Source organism: Temnothorax americanus, unplaced genomic scaffold, assembly GCF_048541705.1.
Source record: "Temnothorax americanus isolate GAGA-0224 unplaced genomic scaffold, ASM4854170v1 Scaffold1, whole genome shotgun sequence".
Classification (NCBI taxonomy): domain Eukaryota; kingdom Metazoa; phylum Arthropoda; class Insecta; order Hymenoptera; family Formicidae; genus Temnothorax; species Temnothorax americanus.
This window is the reverse complement of record NW_027509230.1, coordinates 4,484,553-4,508,646: the sequence shown is the minus strand read 5'-3', so window position 1 is coordinate 4,508,646 and position 24,094 is coordinate 4,484,553. Positions and strand designations below refer to the sequence as shown.

General features: G+C 37.4%; 5 protein-coding genes across 11 annotated transcripts; 3 read left to right on the top strand and 2 right to left on the bottom strand.

The window, feature by feature from the left end:
- The first annotated feature begins 591 nt into the window (after window positions 1-591).
- Window positions 592-9,671, top strand: Sws (patatin like phospholipase domain containing sws). Of its 3 annotated transcripts, none has more exons than XM_077402728.1 (15): window positions 592-835; window positions 1,505-1,906; window positions 1,988-2,407; window positions 2,513-2,817; window positions 2,943-3,297; window positions 3,404-3,697; window positions 3,920-4,299; window positions 4,428-4,596; window positions 4,858-5,238; window positions 5,396-5,671; window positions 5,932-6,118; window positions 7,747-7,863; window positions 8,183-8,503; window positions 8,683-8,978; window positions 9,288-9,671. In XM_077402728.1, exons 1-15 carry the CDS (start codon window positions 830-832, stop codon window positions 9,387-9,389), a joined length of 4,011 nt encoding a protein of 1,336 aa, XP_077258854.1. In that variant the 5' UTR covers window positions 592-829; the 3' UTR covers window positions 9,390-9,671. The 3 variants fall into 3 exon arrangements, with proteins under 3 accessions (XP_077258854.1, XP_077258847.1, XP_077258863.1); XM_077402721.1 differs by lacking the exon at window positions 7,747-7,863 and adding an exon at window positions 7,189-7,305 and having other exon boundaries at window positions 600-835; XM_077402737.1 differs by lacking the exons at window positions 592-835; window positions 7,747-7,863 and adding exons at window positions 872-1,175; window positions 7,189-7,305.
- Window positions 9,167-13,797, bottom strand: Fpgs1 (Folylpolyglutamate synthase 1). The gene is made up of 4 exons (XM_077402795.1): window positions 13,624-13,797; window positions 11,899-12,123; window positions 11,337-11,455; window positions 9,167-11,128 (listed from the first exon to the last, which is right to left on the bottom strand). Exons 2-4 carry the CDS (start codon window positions 11,971-11,973, stop codon window positions 9,796-9,798), a joined length of 1,527 nt encoding a protein of 508 aa, XP_077258921.1. The 5' UTR covers window positions 11,974-12,123; window positions 13,624-13,797; the 3' UTR covers window positions 9,167-9,795.
- A 912-nt stretch (window positions 13,798-14,709) lies between these two features.
- On the top strand, window positions 14,710-18,658 carry LOC143895384 (E3 ubiquitin-protein ligase RNF14-like). Of its 4 annotated transcripts, XM_077402471.1 has the most exons (6): window positions 14,710-14,886; window positions 16,532-16,600; window positions 16,684-17,072; window positions 17,352-17,686; window positions 17,802-17,966; window positions 18,064-18,658. In XM_077402471.1, exons 3-6 carry the CDS (start codon window positions 16,712-16,714, stop codon window positions 18,331-18,333), a joined length of 1,131 nt encoding a protein of 376 aa, XP_077258597.1. In that variant the 5' UTR covers window positions 14,710-14,886; window positions 16,532-16,600; window positions 16,684-16,711; the 3' UTR covers window positions 18,334-18,658. The 4 variants fall into 4 exon arrangements, with proteins under 4 accessions (XP_077258597.1, XP_077258582.1, XP_077258591.1 ...); XM_077402456.1 differs by having other exon boundaries at window positions 16,684-17,686; XM_077402465.1 differs by lacking the exon at window positions 16,532-16,600 and having other exon boundaries at window positions 16,684-17,686.
- On the bottom strand, window positions 17,538-20,997 carry LOC143895442 (protein SLC31A2). Of its 2 annotated transcripts, none has more exons than XM_077402533.1 (5): window positions 20,827-20,997; window positions 20,486-20,745; window positions 18,983-19,209; window positions 18,816-18,915; window positions 17,538-17,652 (listed from the first exon to the last, which is right to left on the bottom strand). In XM_077402533.1, exons 2-5 carry the CDS (start codon window positions 20,743-20,745, stop codon window positions 17,616-17,618), a joined length of 624 nt encoding a protein of 207 aa, XP_077258659.1. In that variant the 5' UTR covers window positions 20,827-20,997; the 3' UTR covers window positions 17,538-17,615. The 2 variants fall into 2 exon arrangements, with proteins under 2 accessions (XP_077258659.1, XP_077258669.1); XM_077402543.1 differs by having other exon boundaries at window positions 20,836-20,997.
- A 453-nt stretch (window positions 20,998-21,450) lies between these two features.
- On the top strand, window positions 21,451-24,045 carry LOC143895403 (beta-1,3-glucosyltransferase). The gene is made up of 9 exons (XM_077402477.1): window positions 21,451-21,586; window positions 21,724-21,833; window positions 21,956-22,138; window positions 22,210-22,340; window positions 22,571-22,748; window positions 22,859-22,994; window positions 23,077-23,224; window positions 23,361-23,637; window positions 23,828-24,045. The coding sequence occupies exons 1-9, from the start codon at window positions 21,514-21,516 to the stop codon at window positions 23,987-23,989; spliced, it is 1,398 nt and encodes a 465-aa protein (XP_077258603.1). The 5' UTR covers window positions 21,451-21,513; the 3' UTR covers window positions 23,990-24,045.
- Window positions 24,046-24,094: the final 49 nt, after the last annotated feature.

Sequence of the window (24,094 nt, the reverse complement as noted above, 5' to 3'; positions counted from 1 at the left end):
GGTGACCACCGCGGCGCCGCCCGCGCCGCCTGAAAACCGCCCCGGAATTCCGCCGTGGCGCGCTCTACCGGCGGCGGGGCGAGTGCGCGCGCGCGTGCGCCGCGCGAATATTTGAATCGGCGGAGAGACGCGTGTCGGACAAACGACGCGTTATTGCGATTAATTAAAAGTGTCATTAGCGATGATTAGATTAATTAAACGCTTGTTGCTTGCGCGCGATAAGTCACGCGTCGTGCGTATTTGCACGTATTCCGATTGTTTTAAATACGCAAGTGTGCCAATTAAACCTCGGATTGATTGTCGAAACACGTGCGAACGTCGATTTCGCGAATATCTCCTTGCAGAGTCGATTGAGTCAGCTAAAATTCTTATAAAAGAAACAACGCAGAATTAAATGACGAGCCTGTAAATAAAGTGATGACGATACGTGTATGTGAACGGTGATTACGCGCACTTTTGGTAATTGTCGCGAAAATTAAGCGATAAGATTGAAACTGATGGATTTTATGCAATGATCGGTTCGCGTCGACTTGTGACTTTCGCCCGCACAGTCGCCGCGAGGTGCGTTTGTCCCAACATGAATTATTTTAAATCACGCAATCGATCTCGCAGCGGCAGCCGCGCGGACAAAATTGGACAAAATGGCGCTGGATGACTCGGGCGAAGTATCAAAGGTCGTTTACTCGCGAGATAAATAATTAATCTTTCGTTTCCGACGAGCTCGATTAGCCGATCGCGTTTCGTGCTCGCCGACCGCATGCGGTCCCGATCGTGACACGTCCCGTCCCGAGTGGATCTTTCGGCGGAGAGGGAGACATGAGTACCCACTATGGAGGTTGTGTATATTTGCTGCCTTGATAATTATTCCCATTCACCGCTAGATTTCCTTTGATCGATATACGATTTTCCACACGGCACGCTGCGCGTAGTCGTGTTTATTTACGTCAATCTCGAAAGTCACTGAAAATCGCGACCTAAATTTTACTATATTATGGAGATCAGAGACGTAACCTGAGAGAAGATGCCAAGTGTCATTAGTCCGTAGACTTTGAGGAGATTCATATTTTTTTTTTTTTGCACGAGAAAGTTATATCATTGAGTTGACATTATTGCGTTATACATTGCGTAACTTATACACGTCATAAATTCTAAAATTCTAACGATACACGTTGATGGTAATTATTTTGTGAATATTTATTATAAATGTGTCATTATCTTTTTCATATTTATCCCGTGTATAAAACATTTTTTATTTTTTAGGATAGATTGAAATTTGTGTAATCTAGTCGGTAATATAATTTTGATGGTGAAAATCTGAATACTGTTTTGAGCAAGAATCTAACTGGCGTTATAATTAAAAAGTTAAAGATGATTTTAGTTGACATTTTCCATTGTTTATTCGTTGATTATAGCACATGGAAAAAATATATCTTGTATTTTTACTTAGGAAAATAATATATGTATTTTTGAGGTGTATCAATGATGGAATATGTGTTAAACACAGGTGATAGAATTATTCAATAAGTTCAACGAGAGCCTGGGATCGTACATATTTTCAAGATGGATTGGGAGGTTCATAGAGGAATATCAAACGTCGAGGACGATTTTCATCGTTGTCACAATTTTACTCCTTATTTTTTTAATTGCGTCGATCTTCGTGGTACGAAAATGGAAGAACAAAGAATTTTTGCCGGAGGTGAAAGAATTTGTTGGAGTGGGCACTGGGAAGCCGAGGTTCAGGAAGAGAGACAAGGTTCTCTTTTACGGCAGAAAGATGTTGCGCAAAGTAAAGTCCATTGGTGGCCAGGTGCACCCCACTGGACAAGGGAAGAAGAGGCGAGCGGTCATGAGATTTGCTCGTCGATTGTTACAACTTAAGAAGGAAACTGCCCCGCAACAGCTCAAGGTATATTTCGCGATAATTAACCAACGATTATTGTTATGTTTATGTGATATATATATCTAAGCAAATTTATTTAATTTCAAGGTGTTGGAGCCGCCGGCTGAATATCTAGAGGAAGATCTGGGGCCTGGCGAGCGAGTACCGCCAGATGCTCTGTACATGTTGCAAAGTATTAGAGTTTTTGGCCACTTTGAAAAACCTGTATTCCTGAAGTTATGCAAGTACACGGAAATCATGACCCTACCTGCTGGCAGTACATTGTTCAAAATCGGAGACCCCGACGAGAATTTATTTATAGTGCAGCAGGGTTTAGTCAATGTATATATCACTGGACCCGATGGCTCTCAAATATCATTAAAAGTGGTAAAAACAGGCGAGTCCGTTACCAGTCTTCTTAGCTTTACCGATGTACTTACCGGGCATACAAGTACGTACAAAACTGTATCGGCAAGAGCTGTGGAAGATTCTGTTGTGGTAAAGTTACCGATGAGCGCGTTTCAAGAAGTAAGTTACATATTTATGCCTATCTTATATTCTCTTTCAGTATTATGTTATATTATATAAAAGTAAAATATTGATATTTTATGAACAACGTTGATATTATTTCAGGTGTTTCAAGATTATCCCGATGCCTTCGTTCGAGTTATCCAGGTCATTATGGTACGGTTGCAGAGAGTTACCTTCACTGCTTTGCATCAATATCTCGGCCTTTCCGCGGAATTAGTCAATCAGGGATCGCACAAGAAGAAACAGAGTCCGTTTTCCGGTTCGCCGGTACGATCAAGAACCAGAGAGAACTTTGCCTCGCAAAACGTCGAGGGTATATATAGTACGTCGGAAGTGCACGATACCAGCGACGTTTCTCAACGTGATGCACTTAATTCAAGCATTTCTCAACCTGTGCCCATCCGACGGTAAGAAATTTTTTAACTAAAATATATTAATTATATCTCTTTAATTTAATATATATTGAATAAATTAAGCCAATTTTGTTCAAGTAATCAGACTAATTATTTGGAATTACTTCGTTACTTGACAGGAAGAGCAATGTCGATTGGAAAAACTTGCAAATGGGTAATCAAAGTTCGGCAGAGATGGTACCGGAATGCGACTCTCACTGGGCAACACCACCTCACGCGGCAATGTCTCAGTCCACACACGGATCACATCCAGAATCCACTCATTCGGGAAGTACTTATTCCGGTAAAAAACGCCAGGTCAACGAAGCGGCGCAGCAACAGCAACAACAGCTGGATGAAGCGCAGCTGATACAGATAGCCACTGACGCGTTTGTTCGTGAACTTGGCATAGAGGACGAGACGGTGCTTAAAGACAAAGTGGAGATCAGGGAAGTGCCGGCTGGTACTTATCTGATGAAAGAAGAATCTCATAAGGTTTGTCATTTTGCATTTGTCAAATATAAGCTGTATGTTGCGTATAAAAGGAAAGGATTATTTTTTATAAATGCAGAAATATTACCAAAATTTAATCGCGTTATAGGATGTCGCACTCGTGTACGTGCTTTCGGGCTCGCTGATAGTAAGCCAACGCGTATCGGAAGGTCGAGACGCAGGCCAAGAAGTGCATATGTTTAGCGCTCATCAGGGTGAAATTGTCGGTGGTTTAGCAGTGCTAACCGGCGAACCATCCTTTTACACAATTAGAGCGAAGCATTCTAGCCGTATCGCGTTGCTCAGTAAATTGACGTTCTTCGCTATCATGCGGGAACAACCTACAGTCGTGTTGCACGTGGCACATACCGTCGTTCGCAGATTAAGCCCTTTCGTGAGACAGGTAAGAATCTGAAAACAAAAACTTATTAAGAGAAGAATTTCTAATACATTATTACAAGAGAGAGAAGTCTTCGGTTGAGCTGAATCTTTGTAGCCTAATATTTTGTGTGAATTTATACTTTTTCCATTTGACATACTGCGCGTCGATTATTTTTTGGTCTTGAAGCACAAGTTTGTATTGGAACGATATATTTACATAATTATATTACTGTTTCTTGGACAGGTGGATTTCGCTCTCGACTGGTTGTTCCTTGAAAGCGGACGGGCCGTTTACAGACAAGGGGATGAATCGGATTCGACATTCATTGTGTTGAGCGGACGATTGCGGTCGGTAATCACTTACAAAAACGGCAAAAAAGAACCGGTAGCGGAATACGGAAAAGGTGACTTGGTAGGAATCGTAGAGATGGTCACGCAGACTCCGAGGTCGACGACAGTCATGGCAGTCCGGGATTCCGAGCTGGCGAAGCTACCGGAAGGTTTATTCAACGTTATCAAACTCAGATATCCAATTGTCGTCACGAGATTAATAAATCTTCTCGGTCATCGCATACTCGGCACCTGGCAACAAGCACATACGAAAAACGGCAGCAATGATACACAGTAAATATAATTGTTGATTACCGATATATATTTTAAGCAATTGATATTATTGTTACATAAATCAAATGTTTTGTGTTTATAATATTATTAGTGCGAATTTATTTAATTAGAGAAATGTTATTTTACAGACGAGCTGCAGCAACGGTTGATGCTAGACCCGCACAAGTAAACTTTTCGACTGTTGCTATAGTGCCGGTGTCGGATGATGTACCATTAACTTCCTTTACTTACGAATTATATCATTCTTTATGTGCCATTGGACCCTGTCTTCGTTTAACGTCAGATGTCGTAAGAAAGGTACTGTATTGCAATTGCAAATCTTGATTATTCTAATACTTATCTTGATATAAATTAACACCGCTCGTGTGTATTATACATATAGCATAACTTAATTCTCTTTAAAATTTATTTATTATTTTTTAAATTTAATTATTTTATAATAAAAAAGATGATTGAATATATTAAGTCCATTGATTTCTCGGAAACAATTAATAACATATATATATATATATATATATATATATATATAAAATCATCAATTTTATTTTTTTTTTACAGACTTTAGGAACGACCATCATGGAACCTGCAAACGAATACCGATTAACTTCCTGGCTTGCACAGCAGGAAGATCAGCACAGAATCTCTTTGTATCAATGTGATTCGAGTTACACGCTATGGACTCAGCGATGCGCGAGACAGGCTGATTGCATTCTTATCGTTGGTCTGGGCGATCGAGCGCCATCGATTGGTCGAACAGAACGTGAGATAGAACGGCTAGTAATGCGAACGCAGAAAGAACTGGTGCTATTACACAAGGAACAGAATGGTCAACGACCAACGAACACCGTTCAGTGGTTGAACATGAGATCATGGGTATCCAGCCATCATCACATCCAATGTCCGAAGCGGATGTTCGCCAGAAGATCGCTGTACAGAATTGTAAGCAACGATCAACCGGGAATTCTAAATTGCTTACGATCTGTTTTATTTTATTTGTTATTAGTAAAAAAATAATTTATTATATGCCAATATTAATGAGAGAAAAGTGTAACTACCACACTTTATATAGTCTAATCTAAAATATGTCGTATCGCAGAATGAATTATACTCCAAAGTGCTCACGTCCGAGCCGAACGTACACAGCGATTTCAGTAGACTAGCGCGATGGTTGACCGGCACGTCGGTCGGTCTCGTCCTGGGTGGAGGTGGTGCTAGAGGCGCTGCTCATGTGGGCATGGTGAAGGCCATCATCGAGGCAGGTATACCCATAGATATGGTTGGTGGTGTCAGCATCGGCGCCTTTATGGGTGCGCTGTGGTGCATGGAAAAGAACATTACCACTACCACACAAAAAGCTAGAGAGTGGTCTAAGGTGAGACAAAATAGATTTGGCGACTTCTATCTGCTCTGTACTTTGGATTCTCTTATCACTGTGAATTTCTAAAGCACAATATGTAAATCTGTAGAATTATAATCTTCTTTAATTCTAATCGTATTCTTTCAAATTATAAAATATAGAGATTTTATCTAAATTTATTTCTCTCTTTTATCTTAATAATTGCTTTTAAATGCTTACCGTCGAATCGTGAAATGTTCATAATAATGTAAAAAAAAAAATATCTCTGTTGGCAGCAAATGACGCAATGGTGGCGGCAGATTATGGACTTGACTTATCCGATGACTTCGATGTTCTCCGGTAAAGATTTTAACAAAACGATACAGCAGACTTTCGGCGACACATATATAGAGGATTTGTGGCTCCCATACTTCACTATAACCACAGACATCACGGACTCCTGTATGCGCACGCATAGACACGGTCTGTAAAAATATATTACTTTGCATTTTTAAATTCTAAATTGACAAAGCTTCTAGTTTGATTTACTTTTCGTACATTCAGCCATTGATGTTTACACGCGCATTTATGATTTTTAAATATAAAATTGATAAATAGATTGTTATTCATATGATAAATTTTTTTTAATAATTTCAAGGATTCTGCAAGTTTAATTCAATGAAGTTTCCAGCAATATAACTACAAGCTTTGATATGTTATTAAAAATACTTGCAATATATCCAAAGTGAATCAAAAAGTAAATACGTAAGAGATGTGTTTCATTTTATAGATAATATCTAAAACTACTTGCACAATCAGCAATCGGTTTTAGATGTCTGTATTAAAAATGGAAACATGAAAAATTGTTCTTTCTTGATTCACACTAACAGCTTTGTCGTGGCATGTAGATATTTTTTGTGCACATTTTTAAATTTTGTGCACATTAGCATTATAGTAGAAACTTTACGAGCGGGAGTGAGCTTTTTGGATAACCATTGTTGACGTACTCTCCGTTTAATGCAGATTTTAAAGAGAAAAGCGAATGAGGCATATTTTTATTTTCACTCGAATGTATAAAAGTTATAAATTGATGTGCATATACTTCCTGTATGCTTACTACTGAATTATGATATCGAAAAAAATACGATATTACTCAATCTACTAAAAACTACTATTTAAAAATTCGTATGCAAAGCATAATATGCTATTAACTTTTTTAAACAAAACTGGAAAAAAATAAAATGTTTAATGTGACTAGAACGTTTAAATGCGATGTCTGATTTGAAGATATCTAGAGATTTACCGTTATTAAAATTCTTTTTAATCCGTGTTTTTAATTAATCATCACTGTTGGTGGCGGTTTTAGTCAATTAATTTTGATTAATGACTGGTCTTTCTCGTTACACACACACACACACACACATACACATATTCGCACAGAAAAAGAAAGCTTGATTAATTGCGGTTAGTACAACTTAAGAATACAGGAAGTACTTCAGATAATGTATACGGGTAAATGCAGGATATTAAAGAGAATGATTCGTCGTCTTTAGGATCGCTGTGGCGGTACATTCGGGCCTCGATGTCATTGTCTGGTTATATGCCACCCATGTGTGACCCCGTTGATGGCCATCTCCTTCTCGACGGCGGGTACGTCAATAACCTTCCAGGTAATCCAGGTCGCACTGATAAACGGTTACAATTTTCGCACAGTCAATAGAACCTAAAGGAAAACATTATAGCGCTAATAATGGTGTCAAGATAATATGAAATTTATTTAGGAGGTTCCGCTGGGAATTTATACATTTTATCTTAATAGCAAATTTATTTAAGTCAAAGTTTACATATAAATTATATAATTTAGCAATTTATCTGAAAGTATCGATTGTATTTATTTTACAACAAGTTACTAGTTCTTCTTTGAAATTCAAACACGCTGACCGTCCAATTTTAGTTGGATTCTGTATCATTTCATATTTACCTTGGCACGATGTTGAAGATTTATTTATGAGCGTTACCGAAATAAAATTATGAAATCACGAGAAACGTCAAGCTCACTCCCGTTGATAAAAGATGCAGTTATCGAATTCTGAATAGTTAAGTCCGCTCAGGTTTACTATGGAAATATATTCGCGGCAGTATGACTGTCGCGGGGGTCTTTCCTCCGATTTGCGATCCTCTTGATGGGCATCTTTTGGTCGACGGGTGTTATGTTAATAACGTGCCAGGTATTCGTCTTTTCTATCGTTTACGTTTAGTCCTGATTGTAATTTCTCAATGATCTCTTGATACTTTTACTTTTATGTACAGGCAGTATACTCCTGAAATTCGTTAGAGAAATCCAGCATGATATAAAATAAATCTAGAAATATATATAAATGATATCTAAAAGAAATAAAAATACAATTCCGTGAACAAAATATATCACGATGTATAATATACGTAAATTCTATATTTTTTTTATGAGTTATAAATCTTCTATAAAGTAGAGACAACGAATTGATGTTAACGTTCTCGATTCATGCATTCTCTTCGTTTCCGTTCAAGCTGACGAAATGTTACGGCAAGGAGCGCATCACATTCTGGCCATCGACGTCGGCTCACAGGACGACACAGACTTAACGAATTACGGGGACTCGTTGTCCGGTTGGTGGTTATTGTGGAAGCGGTGGAATCCATTTGCCACACCTGTGAAAGTGCCAAATCTACCGGATATCCAGTCCAGGCTGGCGTACGTGAGCTGCGTGCGCCAGCTGGAGGAGGTGAAGAGTTCGGATTATTGCGAGTATATCAGACCGCCGATCGACAAGTACAAAACCCTCCAATTTGCCAATTTCGACGAGATCAAGGACGTGGGATACCAACACGGTGAGAATATGTCTGTTAACATTTAATGTTAAGCCCAAATCCATTGTAAAGAATTGTAAATCGACGCTAATAGAAATCATAAAGCATGTGTTATATTGTAAATTTCTTATTAATGAGTAATGAAACATTGCATATATTTAAACACATTTGTAGGACTGAAATGAATCGTGTTTTTTCAGGGAAAACGTATTTCGAAGGTCAATCAAAAGCCGGAGTTCTGCCTCGATTCAACGCGGATCGAGAAATTGCGAGAGCTTTGCGAGCGAAGTATCAAGCGGATAATCAACAGTCACCCTCTTCATACACTTTCACCGATCTCGCACAGATGGTGTGCAAAGTTTCGCGTGGTAGCCGATACATCGATCTCGATATAGATTCAGATTCGGACGAGCTGGAGGAGTACGAGGCGGACTTGGAAGAAGATGCGCAAGAAGTAGGATACGCGTCTGAACCCACTGCCGGTATTTTAGATCAGGCAAGTTATATCTTTTATTCTTTATGTTATATCAATCTGAGTTTTTGTATGAATAAAAATGATAAAAATCGATCAAGAAGACATATATACGTCACTTTTTTCTGTTTTCATTTTTTATTATAAAAAACTAGTCGATTTTAGTTGAAAATCACCCTCTGAAATTTTGATTAAGCATCGTATATTATAAATATAGTATAAAACAAGGCTAAAATATATATTTACTTTTTATATTGTATTACAAAATAGTAAACATTTGTATTAAATTCCTTCGCGATAATGTACAATTATAACTATTTTAATTTATTTCAGAGCCCTGAGGATAATCGCCTGCGACGAAGAACTGGCGTTTCACTTAGTCTATCTGACACGGAGGCGGAGTCAGAACTAGAGTACCATCCAAAGATTTTTTGAATACCCGTTTTACAATTATCGCGATATCGTATATACTCGCTCAATGGAATAAATTCAACACAAACGCAAAACGTTACAAAGTCGGATGCACTGTGAGCGACCTACATCGAAGTACAAAAGCAATTATTGCAAATATATGATCATGGGAACGTCGCTCTGAAATTATGCCACAATGCGATACGTATCGCTTTAACATAAGTAATTAATACAATTATTGTTACTATTAATATTATGTTAAATATAATTCTACGATTTGTAAAAAATTTTTTTTTTCTATTTCAACGTCCTATCATGTTTCTTGCGTATATATTGATATTTATCACATCTCGTATTTCTCATCACAATTTCACCATGGTTACACAAGCATCTTAACACAAATCGAATTTTTATCTTATTTTACATTTCATTAAAAATCACTAGTCATCGTCAAATTGGGATCCAGGATAGCCAATACCGCGCCAACCATATGTAAGGATCCCGTTACAAGTACTTCTACTTTATCGTGACTGTCCGTTCGCGACGATACATGCCTCTTAATGTCGTAGAGCACTTCAGCAACGCTACTCTTCAATATCGAACTCTCGGTCTCGCCCCACAGCTCGCGGTGTTTCTCGCATTTCCTTTTCTGCTCGTCGATTAGCACGTAATTCGATAAATCTTCCACACTGGTCACGCCGGTATAATTTGGAGCGAAGTAAACTCTATCGAAGTTCAATGGTTTTAGCAGGTTTAATAATTTCAGAGAATTCCGGTCGCCACTGGTATTGAATATTAGGAACTTATTGGAGGTTTCTCGGCTGACTCTTTTGAACCACAATACACAATTAACGATACTCTCGATTGTGTGAGCACCATCCAGAAAGAAATCCGCCACACTGGTCTCCAGAATCTGCGTACGACCAGGCCATTTGCAGTTTGCCAATGCTGTCGCGAATTTATTTAAAGAAACGATTTGCGACATATCCTTACCGCTTAGAGAATTGTAAACACTATTGATGTATTCATCTTTTACAATGGACCGGTCGCTACGCAATTTCATCCACTCGAGTGCCACGCTGACCGCCAGTAAAGCATTCTGATACAGCACGTCACTGACGTCGATGCCTGATGTCAACAAGAAGACATCGTTCCAATCTCGATCTTGGATCGTGGAAACTACTCGTAACTCGCGGCATCTTCTCTCTATGGCTCGCTTCCGTAGAACGCGCATCGCTGACTCCGGTTGCTGCACCGTGAAAACTGCCGCACGCGGTTTGAAGATTCCCGACTTCTGGTGAGCGATCTCTTCCAGAGTGTAGCCCAGTAGCGAAGTGTGCTCCAGACCCAGACTCGTCACACCGACGCAAACCGGATTCCGCAGGATATTGGTGCAATCCAGTTCGCCGCCGATTCCAACCTCGATGATCGCTACGTCGACATTTGCCTCCAAAAACACGTGGAACATGAGAATCGTCAGGAACTTGAAGTACGTCGGCATGTCGGACTCGTGTTCTCGTTTTTGCTCCAGACGTCGATACACGGTCCAGAAGGAACGAGCAAAGTGCGACTGGCTGATTGGCTCGCCATTTAGCCGAATGCGTTCCCGCACGGAGACCAGGTGCGGCGAGCTGAAGAAGCCCGTGCTGAAGCCGTGCTGTCGCAGAATCGCCTCCGTAAACGCACACGTTGTACCCTTACCCTTGGTACCAGCCACATGGATGACGGACAAACTGTCCAATTGCTCGAAAGTAATACCAGACCTGTAATAATAGACTTGAAGTTTTAAGTTGAATGGGTTTTTAAAATGACCAAACTTTAATTTTAATAATTTACATTTAATATATTTTTAACCGGCATTTCTCAATTGAAAAGAGAAGCAAGTAAATTTTATTCAAGTATAAGCAAGATAATCTACTTAAATTTTAATTCAGATTATTAATATTAAAATACTGATGACTTCGTTATTACCGGAGTAAATATTTTTCTGTCTCCTTCAATTTTGCAGGATTATTTGTGCCTTGCTTCTTAACCGATTGCAAATAAGCAGCGTTGCTTTGTAGAGAAAGGTTTAACGCTTTTATGGCTTCCTGCAAAAAATAATATTATATAGCTATTTATATGTGAACTTTCTACACATGTCATATTACTCATATAACTTAAAGACTTATAACTTCTTTTCTTGAAAAGAAATTCTTTAATTACAATAATATTTCTCTACTATGTATATAGAGCAACACAAGCATATGCCTACTAATTTTAAATAGTTAACATAAATCAAGTGCAAGAAAACACAATTTTAATAAAATTAATTAATACAACTATTACATCAATTTAAATGATACAACTAAATGTAGAATATATCTTCTAAATCAAACTGTCTCAGATTTTGAAGCGTTAGTCGCCACCAAAATAAACTGTCCTTTATTCATTATAGTGAAAATATTCCAGATATTTTTCAATGAACATAGTAAATTGGAAGACAACAGAAAATTCTGAAATAACAAAAAAGACAATTGGCGAATGTGTTTACCTCGTAGGACCCATTAATATGGACGGAACGGCCCACAAATCCATTGTGCGTCATTTTCCTCAATAAAGTAATCATCGAGTGGACACTTTGTTACGCAATCGTAACCAGAACCGATAAAGTGGCTAGCCTTTTTTTTATCTTTCTTACGTGTCAAAGTTCAAATAAAAATTATTTATTTGGAATTTAACACAATAATTTATTAATAATCAGCGTATGTATTCATATCTAAAAAATAAAATTAAATTAAAAAGCAATTATACCAGTATCGAAAATATAATTGATGTTGGGAACATCTTCATTGCGCAATGTATATAATAAAATACTTGGCCAATTAAAGGCCATTAAACGTGATTCTCCGATTAAACTCACTCTTTGTCTCTTTCTAGGGGGATAGTTAGAAAGAGATGCAGAGTGAGTTTAATCGGAGAATCACGTTAATCGGAGACTGTGATATACCGGCCCTATAATATAGATTATAATAAATGTTTAAAATGTTATAATAAAAATGCAGTTAAAATTTATATTTATAAAAAGATATTTAAAGAGAAATTAAAAATATTATAAGAAAATTAAAGAAAACAGAAATTAATAAATGTTAAAAAATTGTGTCGAAACTTAATAAAAATCGGATAAATAAAAGAATTAGAAATTATAATTTCTCGTTGTAATTTACAGTCGAGTATGTTTTAATTCATAAATTCTTAATCTGTCCCAAGACATATTCACATATGTTTTCAATATCGAACCTCCGTATATCAACGAGTTGTATAACTAGAAATTTTGCAGGTTTGCCGGTTGAATTAATCGCTAGTTAAGTTAAATGAAGTCTGATGGAAGTCATCCTGATCTCTTATTACAAAGACCAAAATAAAGGTGAAATTTCATGGGCAGTGAAAAGCAGCAGCAGATCGTACTGATTGGCTACAAAATAGAGAAGTTCTAGATACTCGAGAACTTCTCTATTTTGTAGCCAATCAGTACGATCTGCTGCTGCTTTTCACTGCCCATGAAATTTCACCTTTATAATGTATATAAATAAAAAAAAACGGTCGTAAGAAGACACACGTGTTATCGAAATGACGAAACTACGCCCTAATTTTATTAGGCTCGTTATTCTTGGCGCCGTTAACTATAAATACTTTTTGGGGAAAACTTTGAAAACTAAAAAAATTAATAAATCAATAAATAAATACATATATAAAAAATAAAAGAAGAGAAACAAAATAAGGAGTACAGTTTAAAGTTTAACTTGTTAGGGTTTTCAGGTCGCACATGTAAACATTACTTTAATTTACTCGAAATTATATATTTTTGCGTATATACTGAGGGGACGCGCGTCTCCCTCGTAACGAGAATTATGAAATACGGGAATTATAATTTATAATCGCGAACCAAATAGAAAAAGTTAAACGAAACAAGTTTTTAAAGAAATTGCGCCTTATTGGTCCAGCAACGTGTAAAATGGAGTACACGCACGCATGGCAGTAACGTAAAATTTAACGCTAACGTAACGTTAGTCACGATCAGTTGCATGGTAATACCGCGTGATGTTTTTATTTTATGAATTAAATCCTGCCACGTGCGTTGGAGCAGTTAACGTGCAATTAATTAAATATTTCTCTATTCTGTTTCTCTGCTCTTTCTACTTCCCCATGGTAATGGTGTTATCGCATGTGCGAAACACCCGATACATTCACTCTAAACACGCATTGAATTTCTATTTACCAAAGAAAAAAGCGTAGCCGCACAGCAAATGCTCCTACGTCGCACTCGGAGTCTACTGAGCAAGTGTCGAAATCTGAGGCTCGTCTCGTCTCGTCCTGGCTCTTTCCGCCCTTTTCTCGAAATCATCCCTCAAAGCACTGTACGCTCTCAAGCCTAGTATCACGGTGGCCGGGTCAGCCGGGTGCGCGTTAAAATTGAATAAATTACTAAAACGCACAACACACCGAGTTCTAATGGCTTCTACACAGGACGTGGTGGAAACGCTTGCCGCGCGGCAAGAAGCGACGCGGTAGCCAATCAACGTGTTGCTTTTTCCGTAAGAATCAAAAGTTTATTGGCTACCGCGTCACTTCTTGCCGCGCGGCAAGCGTTTCCGCGTTCTGTGTGCACTGTGCAGAAGTCATAAGTTCTCTAATAATTTATCTCAAGTAATTACGAGTAGAGATCGGCGATTGGATAACATGTAAATTACTGGGAAATGCGACGCGTCGATTGGTGCATCTCTAGTGACTTTTGCTAAATCGATTCACAGTGACCAAACGCTTTGACAGCTAGGGTCTGTTTTCTATTGCTGAACTGGCTGCACTAGTTCAGAATTTATCTACTCCACACTGGAAGAAAGTTCAGCAATAGGGCCGGTCTACAATTGTCGTAAAGCTAAATTCAGACAAGCGCAGCAAGCAGCAACCCAATCAGCGAGGTGAAATCAACAGTGACGTAGAAAATATCGTTTTGCTGATTGGTTGCTGCTCGCTATTTGACGCTTGACGCGTCCTGTCTGAATCCAGCTTAACTGTCGTAAGTCGTAAGAAATTGCGTCCGATCACGTCCGATGTTCGACGTACGACGATCCGACATCCAATAACAGGATTTATTATTAGAGACAAAAATTTCCTATTGGATGTCGGATCGTCGTTGTACGTCGAACATCGGACGCAGTGTGAATTCTCCATTATTAGAGACAAAAATTTCCTATTGGATGTCGGATCGTCGTACGTCGAACATCGGACGCAGTACGCAGTGTGAATACTGTGAATCCTCCATTAACCTGATGATCCCGGCCACCGGTGATATATAATGAGAGTCGAGAGATCGATGCGCGCGCACTAGGCTTGAGAGCGTATAATGCTTCTTGAGGAATAATTTCGAGAAAAGGGCGGAAAGAGCCAGACAAGCCTCGGATTTCGAGTATTTTGACACTTGCTCAGTAGACTCCGAGTGCGACGTAGGAGCATTTGCTGTGCGGCTACGCTTTTTCCGTCGGTAAATAGAAATTCGTGAATGTATCGTGTCGCACATGCGATAACACCATTGGCACGGCGAAGTAGAAAGAGCAGAGTTTATTTCTGACAACAGAGATCAATATTTTGTTAATTGCACGTTAACTGCTCCAACGCACGTGGCAGGATTTAAGAACATCACGCGGCATTACTATGAAACTGATCGTGACTAACGTTTACGTTAGCGTTAAATTTTACGTTACTGCCATGTGCGTCTACTCCATTACACGGTGCTGAACCAATACGACGCAATTTCTTTAAAAAACTTGGTAATTTAACTTTCCATTTGGTTCGCGATTATTAATCAATATATATACGAAAAAATATAATTTCGAGTAAATTAAAGTAATGTTTACATGTGCGATCTGAAAGCTCTTAACAAGTTAAACTTTGTACTCCTTTTATTTCTCCTCTTTTGTTTCTTTTAACGGCGCCAGGAATAACGATGAATAAAAAAAATCGGCTAATAAAATTAGGCCGTAGCTCATCATTTGTATACCCACGTGTGTCCTCCTTACGACCGATTTTTTTTTTATTCATATACATTATAATACGTCATTAGGGTCATAATCCAAGTACAGAACAGAATGATATATTCGTGATTAAATTCCTTTTTTCAAATTGTTTCTTATTTTTCGTTAAGTTCCCTGTTGAAGTTCCTGCGGATATAAGTTAAGTTAATACAACGATTAGGACTTAACTAGCCCAGTTCAACAGTGGCCAGTTAGCTTAACTAGTAGTTAACTTTCACTCTCCGTCTCTATCTAACCTTTGAGTTAAAAAGAGACAGAGAATGAGAGTTAACTACTAGTTAAGCTAACTGGCCACTGTTGAGAGGAGTAAGATTCTAAATGCTCTTCTCTCCGCGCCATCTATATCTTATTTCGGTCTTTGTAATAAGAGACGACCGAGACGACTCTTTAAATTACGAGAAATTATAATTTCTAATTCTCTTATTTATCCGATTTTTATTAAGTTTCGACATAATTTTTTAACATTTATTAATTTCAGTTTTCTTTAATTTTCTTTTAATATTTTTATTTTTTTTAATATCTTTATAAATATGAATTTAAACTGCATTTTTATTATAACATTATAATGTATATTATTATAGTATTTTATTATATAACATTGCGCAATGAAGACGTTTTCAACATCAATTATATTTTCGATACTGGTATAATTGCTTTTTAATTTTATTCAATTTTTTAGATATGGATACATACGCTGATTATTAATTAATTTTTGTGTTAAATACCAAATAAACAAATTTTTTTATTACTGTGCGACATACCGTGCCTAAGTGCGCGAATTTCGGCCAATTTTATTATTCCTTAAAAACTTATTATTTTAATTACATTTAACATTATTGTAGCCTCGACACATTTTGGTATTAGAATTTTTATCTTAAAATAACTTCGGGAGTCTCTTATTGTCACGCAAAGTCTGTGATATTATATATATGAATATAAACATATATATTTTTAATAACAATTTGTATTATATATAATTTTCTATTTTTATTCTTATATTATATTAATTTTCCATTTATAAATTTTAAGCTTGTATCTGTAATAAGTTTGTATCTGAAACACATTTTTTTGTTACTCTGTCTTTTTATATTATAGATTCGGTAAAAGAATGTAGAATTCCAATTGTAAGAATATAGAATGCAATTCTAATAACTTCTTTAATAGGTTTGTTATTTTTTCTGTATCTATGCATATATAAATGCTCTTTGAAAATCAATTAAACTACGTTATATTAATTTGGATTTTAGTAAGATCACAGATAGATAAGATAACGAGATGTCTTGCGAGACCGCAAGCAATTTCCAACGACAGGAGGACGAAGTGGCTGCCCTTTCTAGTATCTACGACGAAACAGAGTTCTTCTACACGAAAAGCGAATATATAAAATGCTCGATCACCGTATATCCAAAATTTTCTAAAAAACTAGAAATAAAGTTCGATAGTCCCTCCGATGTAGCTGTTTCCGACGATAGCATCTTCGTTGAGCACTTGCCGCCAATCAGAATGTACATTAATCTCCCGAATACGTATCCATCTCAGAAGCCACCAAATTTCTGCATCTCCGTTGTCTGGTTGACACCTTGGGACATCTCTTTCATCTGTCAGAAATTAGACGAAATGTGGGAAGAGAACCGGGGTAACGAGATCATCTTCCTGTGGCTAAGTTTCCTACAAGATGATATTTTCAATTTTTTAAACATACACGAAACGTTAAACGTTTCCTTCTTGCATCTAATTCACACGTCACGAGATAATGTCATGTTACGCCTGGTGCAGTTATCCGATCCCAGGGCTCAGAATGGTGCATTGTTATTAGATATCAAAAGATTATTGTTATCTTACAACAAGCGGCAACATAAAGCACAATTTCACAAGAATGTTTATCCTTGTTGCATATGCTTCGAGGAATGCGCAGGACTGAACTGTATAGAATTGGAAAACTGTAAACACATCTTCTGTAAAAGTTGCATGGAGAAGCACATACGCATCAACATCATCGAGCGTATCAATGCTATATTGTGTCCGACGATAGATTGCAAACGCAAAATAAGTGGCAACGACGTTAAGACTCTCTGTCCAGACTTGTTTTTCCAATACGAAGAGATCATGTTGCGAGTAACGTTAGACACTATGGACGATGTAGTGTATTGCCCAAAAATTTCTTGTCAATATCCGGTTATCAGAAACCCGGGCGATGACGCACCGATTTGTCCCATCTGCAAGTATTGTTTTTGCGTCTATTGCCGTAAGGTAAGATGTATCTCAATATTTAAACGCATAAGATACATGCAAATGTACTGTATAAACACATATACATATATATCTACACACATGTCCTATATTCTATACTTATTTATTCAAACAGTCGTACCACGGACAAGAACCATGCGAAATGACATCGACCGACATTATAAAGCTTATTGATGAATACAAAAACAGCAATATCAAGCAGCAGGCAATGTTGGAGAAGAAATATGGCAAGCGGCAAATGCAAACGATTCAAAAATATCTTACAACCGAGTATCTGCAAGTACGTATGTAATGGAAATTAATGAGTAGATTGAGTAATAAGACTACGATAAGAGTATATATTATTCCTAATAATGATTATGTGTAACTTTGTTTAGGATAATGCGAAAAGGTGCCCGAAATGCCGTTCTTTCATTAGCAAAACCGAAGGTTGCAACAAAATGACGTGTAGAAATTGCCAATCTTTTTTTTGCTGGCTGTGCAACAATCAGATACACGGATACGAGCACTTCAACAGCGTCGACAGTCCGTGTTACGGTCTTTTATTTGAAGGTTTGGAGACGGAGAACGCTATGGATTATGAGAACGCTGTGGATAACTTTATAATGGATAATATAAATCAATACTTGGAAAATTTCAATGTCTAAATCATAAACTCCGGAAAATATGGTCTTTGAAATAATTAGGACCTTAAACTAAAATTATATTACGCTGATTTTTGTTATTTATATTTTTTGCAAACGAGAATGTAAAAAAGGAATCAATGATTGGAATTTTCGATTAAAATGTATAGCTATATTTTTTAAATATTTTTTCCAAGAAAATATTAATTTTAATCAATGTTGATGGTTAACGTATATTTGTATACCTATTATAACAAAATAACATTCTTGTATCTGGTATATAGAAATATAACGAGGATCTTGTATTACTTGTAAATATCATATTATAATAAATCGTATCATTTCTTTATATATATGTACATATCTTTATACATGTATCTTTGTGATTTATAATAAAACATCTGTGTAAAACGTGCTGCGTATACATACAAATATGTAATGCATGACAACAATAATACTAGATAATCTCAGACTTTCCATTGCTATGTTTGGATGCCAAAACTCACGTATTTCTTGGTACGTGAACTTCGATATTCGCTTCGATGATTAATTGCTCAGCAACGATAGAGACAGCAGATTCGCGTCTCTGTTGATTTGAGATAATATCTAGGAGCGATTACAAAAATAAAGGTCAAAGTAGTCGCTTTCTTAGGCTAACATGAAGTTGCGTTACCTTCGCAACTCTTATCACATTCCACAATGGCTTGTTTGCGGTGAAAACGTTGCATGTTTAATTGTACGAGAGTAGGACCGAATATGCAGTATCCAAAGAACGCTCCGATTATGAGGGCGATGGTGATATATGCGTTGTACGTCATAACAGTCATCATCAGGATATAACCAAGCGTAGTGTGAAGAGACCAGTGCAACATTTGCAATGTCCATCTCGAGCAGCTTCCACTAAAGGAACATATTTAACATCGACTTAAGGAGGTTCGATGGCTACAACAAAACGCAGAGAGTTTCATGAAATTTTAATATGTTGTTCTGGAATGCAAAATAGAATTATGTGAATTTTTTAGAAATTTTTCACCGTCCCGTTTTGAAAAAAATCTACTCCAAAAACTTAAAAAGTACAATTTTTGGATTAGATTTTTTTCAAAACGGGACGGTAAAAAATTCCCAAAAAATTCACATAATTCTATTTTGCATTCCAAAACAACATATTAAAATTTCATAAAATTGGCTGCATTTTTAACATAGGTTTTTATGGGAAATATATTGCATATACCTTCAGAATGAAATAAGTGCAAGAAAAAATGCAAATGACAAGGAAAGAAAAATATGCACACTTAATAATTTACAAATAAATGAGCGAAAGAAAGGGGAAGGTTACCGCACATTTCGTAGAAAAATTAATTATTAAAGCATAACGTGCTTGATTTTTCGTCTGCTAGACTGCCACGGTCGTGAACGACGTGAACAGCAGCACGCATTATACGCACGCGGCGACCAATCTGAGCAATCCCCCTTCATTCCCACTACTTCAAACGCTAGTGCGCTGTTTCCAGAACCCCCGCGTCCCACTACTCCCACCGATGAAGCCATCGAACCTCCTTAAGATAAAAAAGCTTAGATGCCGCAGGAAGATACTTGTATTATTTAAAATAATAACTAAAATTGTAAGTAGTAAAATGCCAACGTAATATGACTAATTTATTTCTCGTTATTATGAAAAATGCTATTATTGTTACAGGTATATTGTATTTTGCCTATACAAGATACGAACTCTAGAATAATTATGAAATCGAGTTTTCGTCTTATATTATACTGCATTTTAGTATACAAAATAAAAATAATAATTATAGACGTTGAAGAGAGAAACGAGAAAAGATGAAAAGTATAGAAAGTTTAGCTACAAAAAAAATAAATCTAATATTATACATAAATTTTAAACGACTTGGGACGTGACTTTGATCAAACTCCAATCAATCGGCGATTGATTAAATCGACAGAAAGTACCTAAAGCAGAATCTCTACACAATTTGTTGTCCCTTTTCTTCCACGTGCTAAACAAAAAACTTGCAATTCAATTCACGTTAACAAAATAGTAACATATATTACTTGACACGTTGAAGACCCCAATTAAGTTAATTACTCGCAAGTCACTTGGAGTGTTCGAACAACACGTTTGGCTTATCGTGCTTCAAGGAGAGATAAGAAAACAACAACGTACCATCTTGTGTGAGTTCCAAAGTTCTTCGGTGTCACTCTGGACAGGAGGGACGAACTCTCCGAGGAGGCTGACGTTGTCCTAGGTATGGGCCTAATCGCAGCCTGCTGCAGGTGGATCTGCGAGACCTTCATGGCCTCGTATAGCACTGCGAGGGCGGCCAAGCCCAGGCACGTTGCCACCAGGCCCCATACCGTGGTAACGTTGTATCCTGAAAATAGGAAGCCGCCCAGATCGACGCCGAACCAGTACGACATATGCATCTGCAATAAAGACACGAGTGTTTATTTTTTAGAGTATGCAAGGCACACGAAGGAAACGTCGAGAATTAAGGTTACACCGACCTTGATTACCTCAATTTCTTCTGGTGCGCCCTCGACTCGCGAGAGACACTCATGACTGATAAGCCGCGCGTATACAAACGCCTACACATTCCATCTGGCCACCTACACCTACTACCTAGCCTAACCCTTCCTTAGCTTGTTTACAAATTATGTCCACTTATGCGTAACAACTCAGGCACGTGCACTGACATAAACTGCGGCGTGCAATCCTCGTTACGGTTGCTAGTTGCTAGTTCAACACTGAACGACGCTGAACTTCAGTTTAATCGGACTCAGGCAGTGGAAGAGCGTTTCTTTCCGAAAAATCAATCTTCTGACCCTTACGTGCCCCCCCATCCCCCTCCTCCTCGGTTTGCGTCAAACACAAGCGGTCGAGAGAAGCGACATGTGGAATAACGAGCGAGCCTGATTGGCGCCCATCCGCAGGTTAGACGAATCCTGGGGCGACGATATCGAAACCGGTTTTTTTCGCACAGTTCAATAATGAACAGCTGATCAGCGATCGGACGCAGCGATGCGGACGGAACGGATTGTCGAGTAACAATTGAACAGGTGGTGGTTAATTAAGAAAGCGTCGAGTCGAAACGCCGAAAAATTCCGCCCCTGCAAAGACGGAATCAGCGCCAGGACAGGGACGTATATAGACCTTCCGTCTCCCATCAGAACTTCGAACGCTGTTCGACAAAAATGGAACTGTCAACATATCTCACGTTTCTCGCCTGCGTCTCGTTCATCGCGTGTGCAAATGCAAGTATATTAGGTATTTATTTCAGATACTTTTTATTCTTGTATTAAATTGATATTTAAGAATTTCGAACTGTTGCCCCTTACTCGCCTTTTTTTTTATTCAAAATAATTGAATGCACGCGAAAAAGTCTTAATTAGAATATTTTCCAGAGTCCAACAAGCTGGCGATAGTAATACTGAGCCAAAAGGAAGGCTACAATGCAGCCCATGCTGATTATTTGAGGAAAAACATCTATGAGCAGGGTGACGCTCTTGAAGGAGTACGTTTGTTTACGATAAAATTGTTCCTCTGCATTTTTGTTGAGTCTTCAGTAAATATATATAGGCGACTGAGTCTTGTACTTATTGCTAAATAAGGTATCTGGTTATCTCTATATTTTAGGAGTTACCACGCGTCGTATTGTCCCATGAACTTGACATCAAAGGTTCCTGGACAATAGTTCCGCTGTTGACTCATTTGTCGAATGAATTTCCAGATGTGGAATGGTTTTTCTTTTGTTTGGAAAATACTGTGATTCGATTAGAGAAGCTGTTGAATGTTCTTGGAAAATTTAGCTCGTCTGAGGTGAATTGTGTTCTCGCCGCAAAACATTTTAAGAAAGAACGATTTGTATTCTAGATAATTTGTTTGTGCAGAATGTTTGGATTGGACACATGCTTTATGATCGTGAACCTACTATTATTCATCACTTTGCGCGGCACACTAAGAGATTTAGGTATCCACACATGGCATCTGGATTTGCCATGAGCGCTACGCTATTAAAGAGGTATATTCTATTTTTATATTGAATGATCATTATTATAAGAGTCATAAAAACTTTGGAGGAGTAACAACGGAAGACATTAAAAAATAGGCTACAGATAAAATTGAAAGCTCAACAAAATTGGCATCTAATTTTTAAAACACACACATATATATATATATATATATATAGTTACGATCTGTTTCTGTTCTTATTTTTGTCCAAAAATTAAAAACATGACTTAACATTTTTAGTTTATCTAAACGAGTCTCTGAAGGCAAGGAACCGAAGGCAGATTTTTCTATCGACGTATCATACGAATTCGCCACCTTTGTCTTAAATAGCACTGGCGCAAAGTTGACTCATGTGTCTAAACTGTGCATTGTGTCCGCCTCCGATTGTGCCACGTATCCCCGATTCTTCCATTCTTGCGTATGTTACGCGATATGACTTTCTAATTAATAATAACAATTTTAATAAGTTAAAAGAGAACAATAATTTTATTGTTAAACCACGTTGATATAAATACTCTCGATTTGCAGAGTTCTTCTGTAGCTCCAGAAAACATTTATTTCGCCGTTAAGACTTGCGCCAAATTTCATTTAGACAGAATCCCAGTGGTTAAAAAGTCGTGGGCCAAGTACAATTTGAACATTGGATATTTCAGTGATGCAGCCGGTATGCCTCATCAATGAGAAATTACGTATATTTTGAATATATTTACGGTCTTCGTAAATTGCTGAATTGTTCTACTATCTAGACAAAAATTTACGGGAGGCATACATCGTCCCGAATACTACTAAAGGACACTGTGCTAAAACTTATGCTATCTTGCAAGAAGCCAGCAAAATACTAAAAAAACGTAATTTCGATTGGCTTGCCATTGTCGACGATGACACTATATTCAGGTAAATGTAATTATATTTTTAAAAAATCTTATTTTTAAGTTGACAAAATTATGCACAGCATTACAAAGCCGTGAAAAGCTTATAATCTTTATTTTTAAGATATTGAAAAATTGAAGGGTACTTTAATTTATTACAGTGTAGTACGTTTATTAAACTTGCTCACGTGCTACAATCCTAAGCACGCAGTCGCGATCGGCGAACGTTATGGATTTCGTATGTGGGACAGTCACTATGGCTATCAATACTTAACTGGCGGTGCGGGAGTCGTGTTATCAGCTCCCTTGGTTCATCTGACGGTAGAACCGGGCGCGTGCACTTGCCCATCTGCGACTGCTCCCGATGACATGTATCTCTTTGGACTTTGTTTATTGCGACTTGGAGTAGAAGGCGTGCATTCTTCGATGTTCCATCAGGTAAGTTTATATTGGACATTGAACTCACATATACTTATACAAATTTATGAAATATTGAAATATATATATGAGACTTATAATTTAAAAGGATGATATAATTTTTCAGTACTGTTCAGTCTGATATATTCTAATGATTATTACTTTAATATGATGATATTAAACCATCTTGTATATTTCGTAACTGTTGTAGGCACAACCTGTGGATTATCCTAATGCTTATTTGGCATCTCAAGAACCTATATCATTTCACAGATTCTGGTCGGTTGATCCTAAAGCTGTGTACAATGATTGGTTTGCAGAAGTAGACAAAGTCTTACCACTCGCAGAAGCATCAAAACATACAGAATTATAAATATATATGAAATAAAAATTTTATAGAAATTTGCAATAAAAATGTTTCTTATTTTTGTATTTAAAATCAGACTATTTCTTCAAAACATCTCACATATTGTTTTAA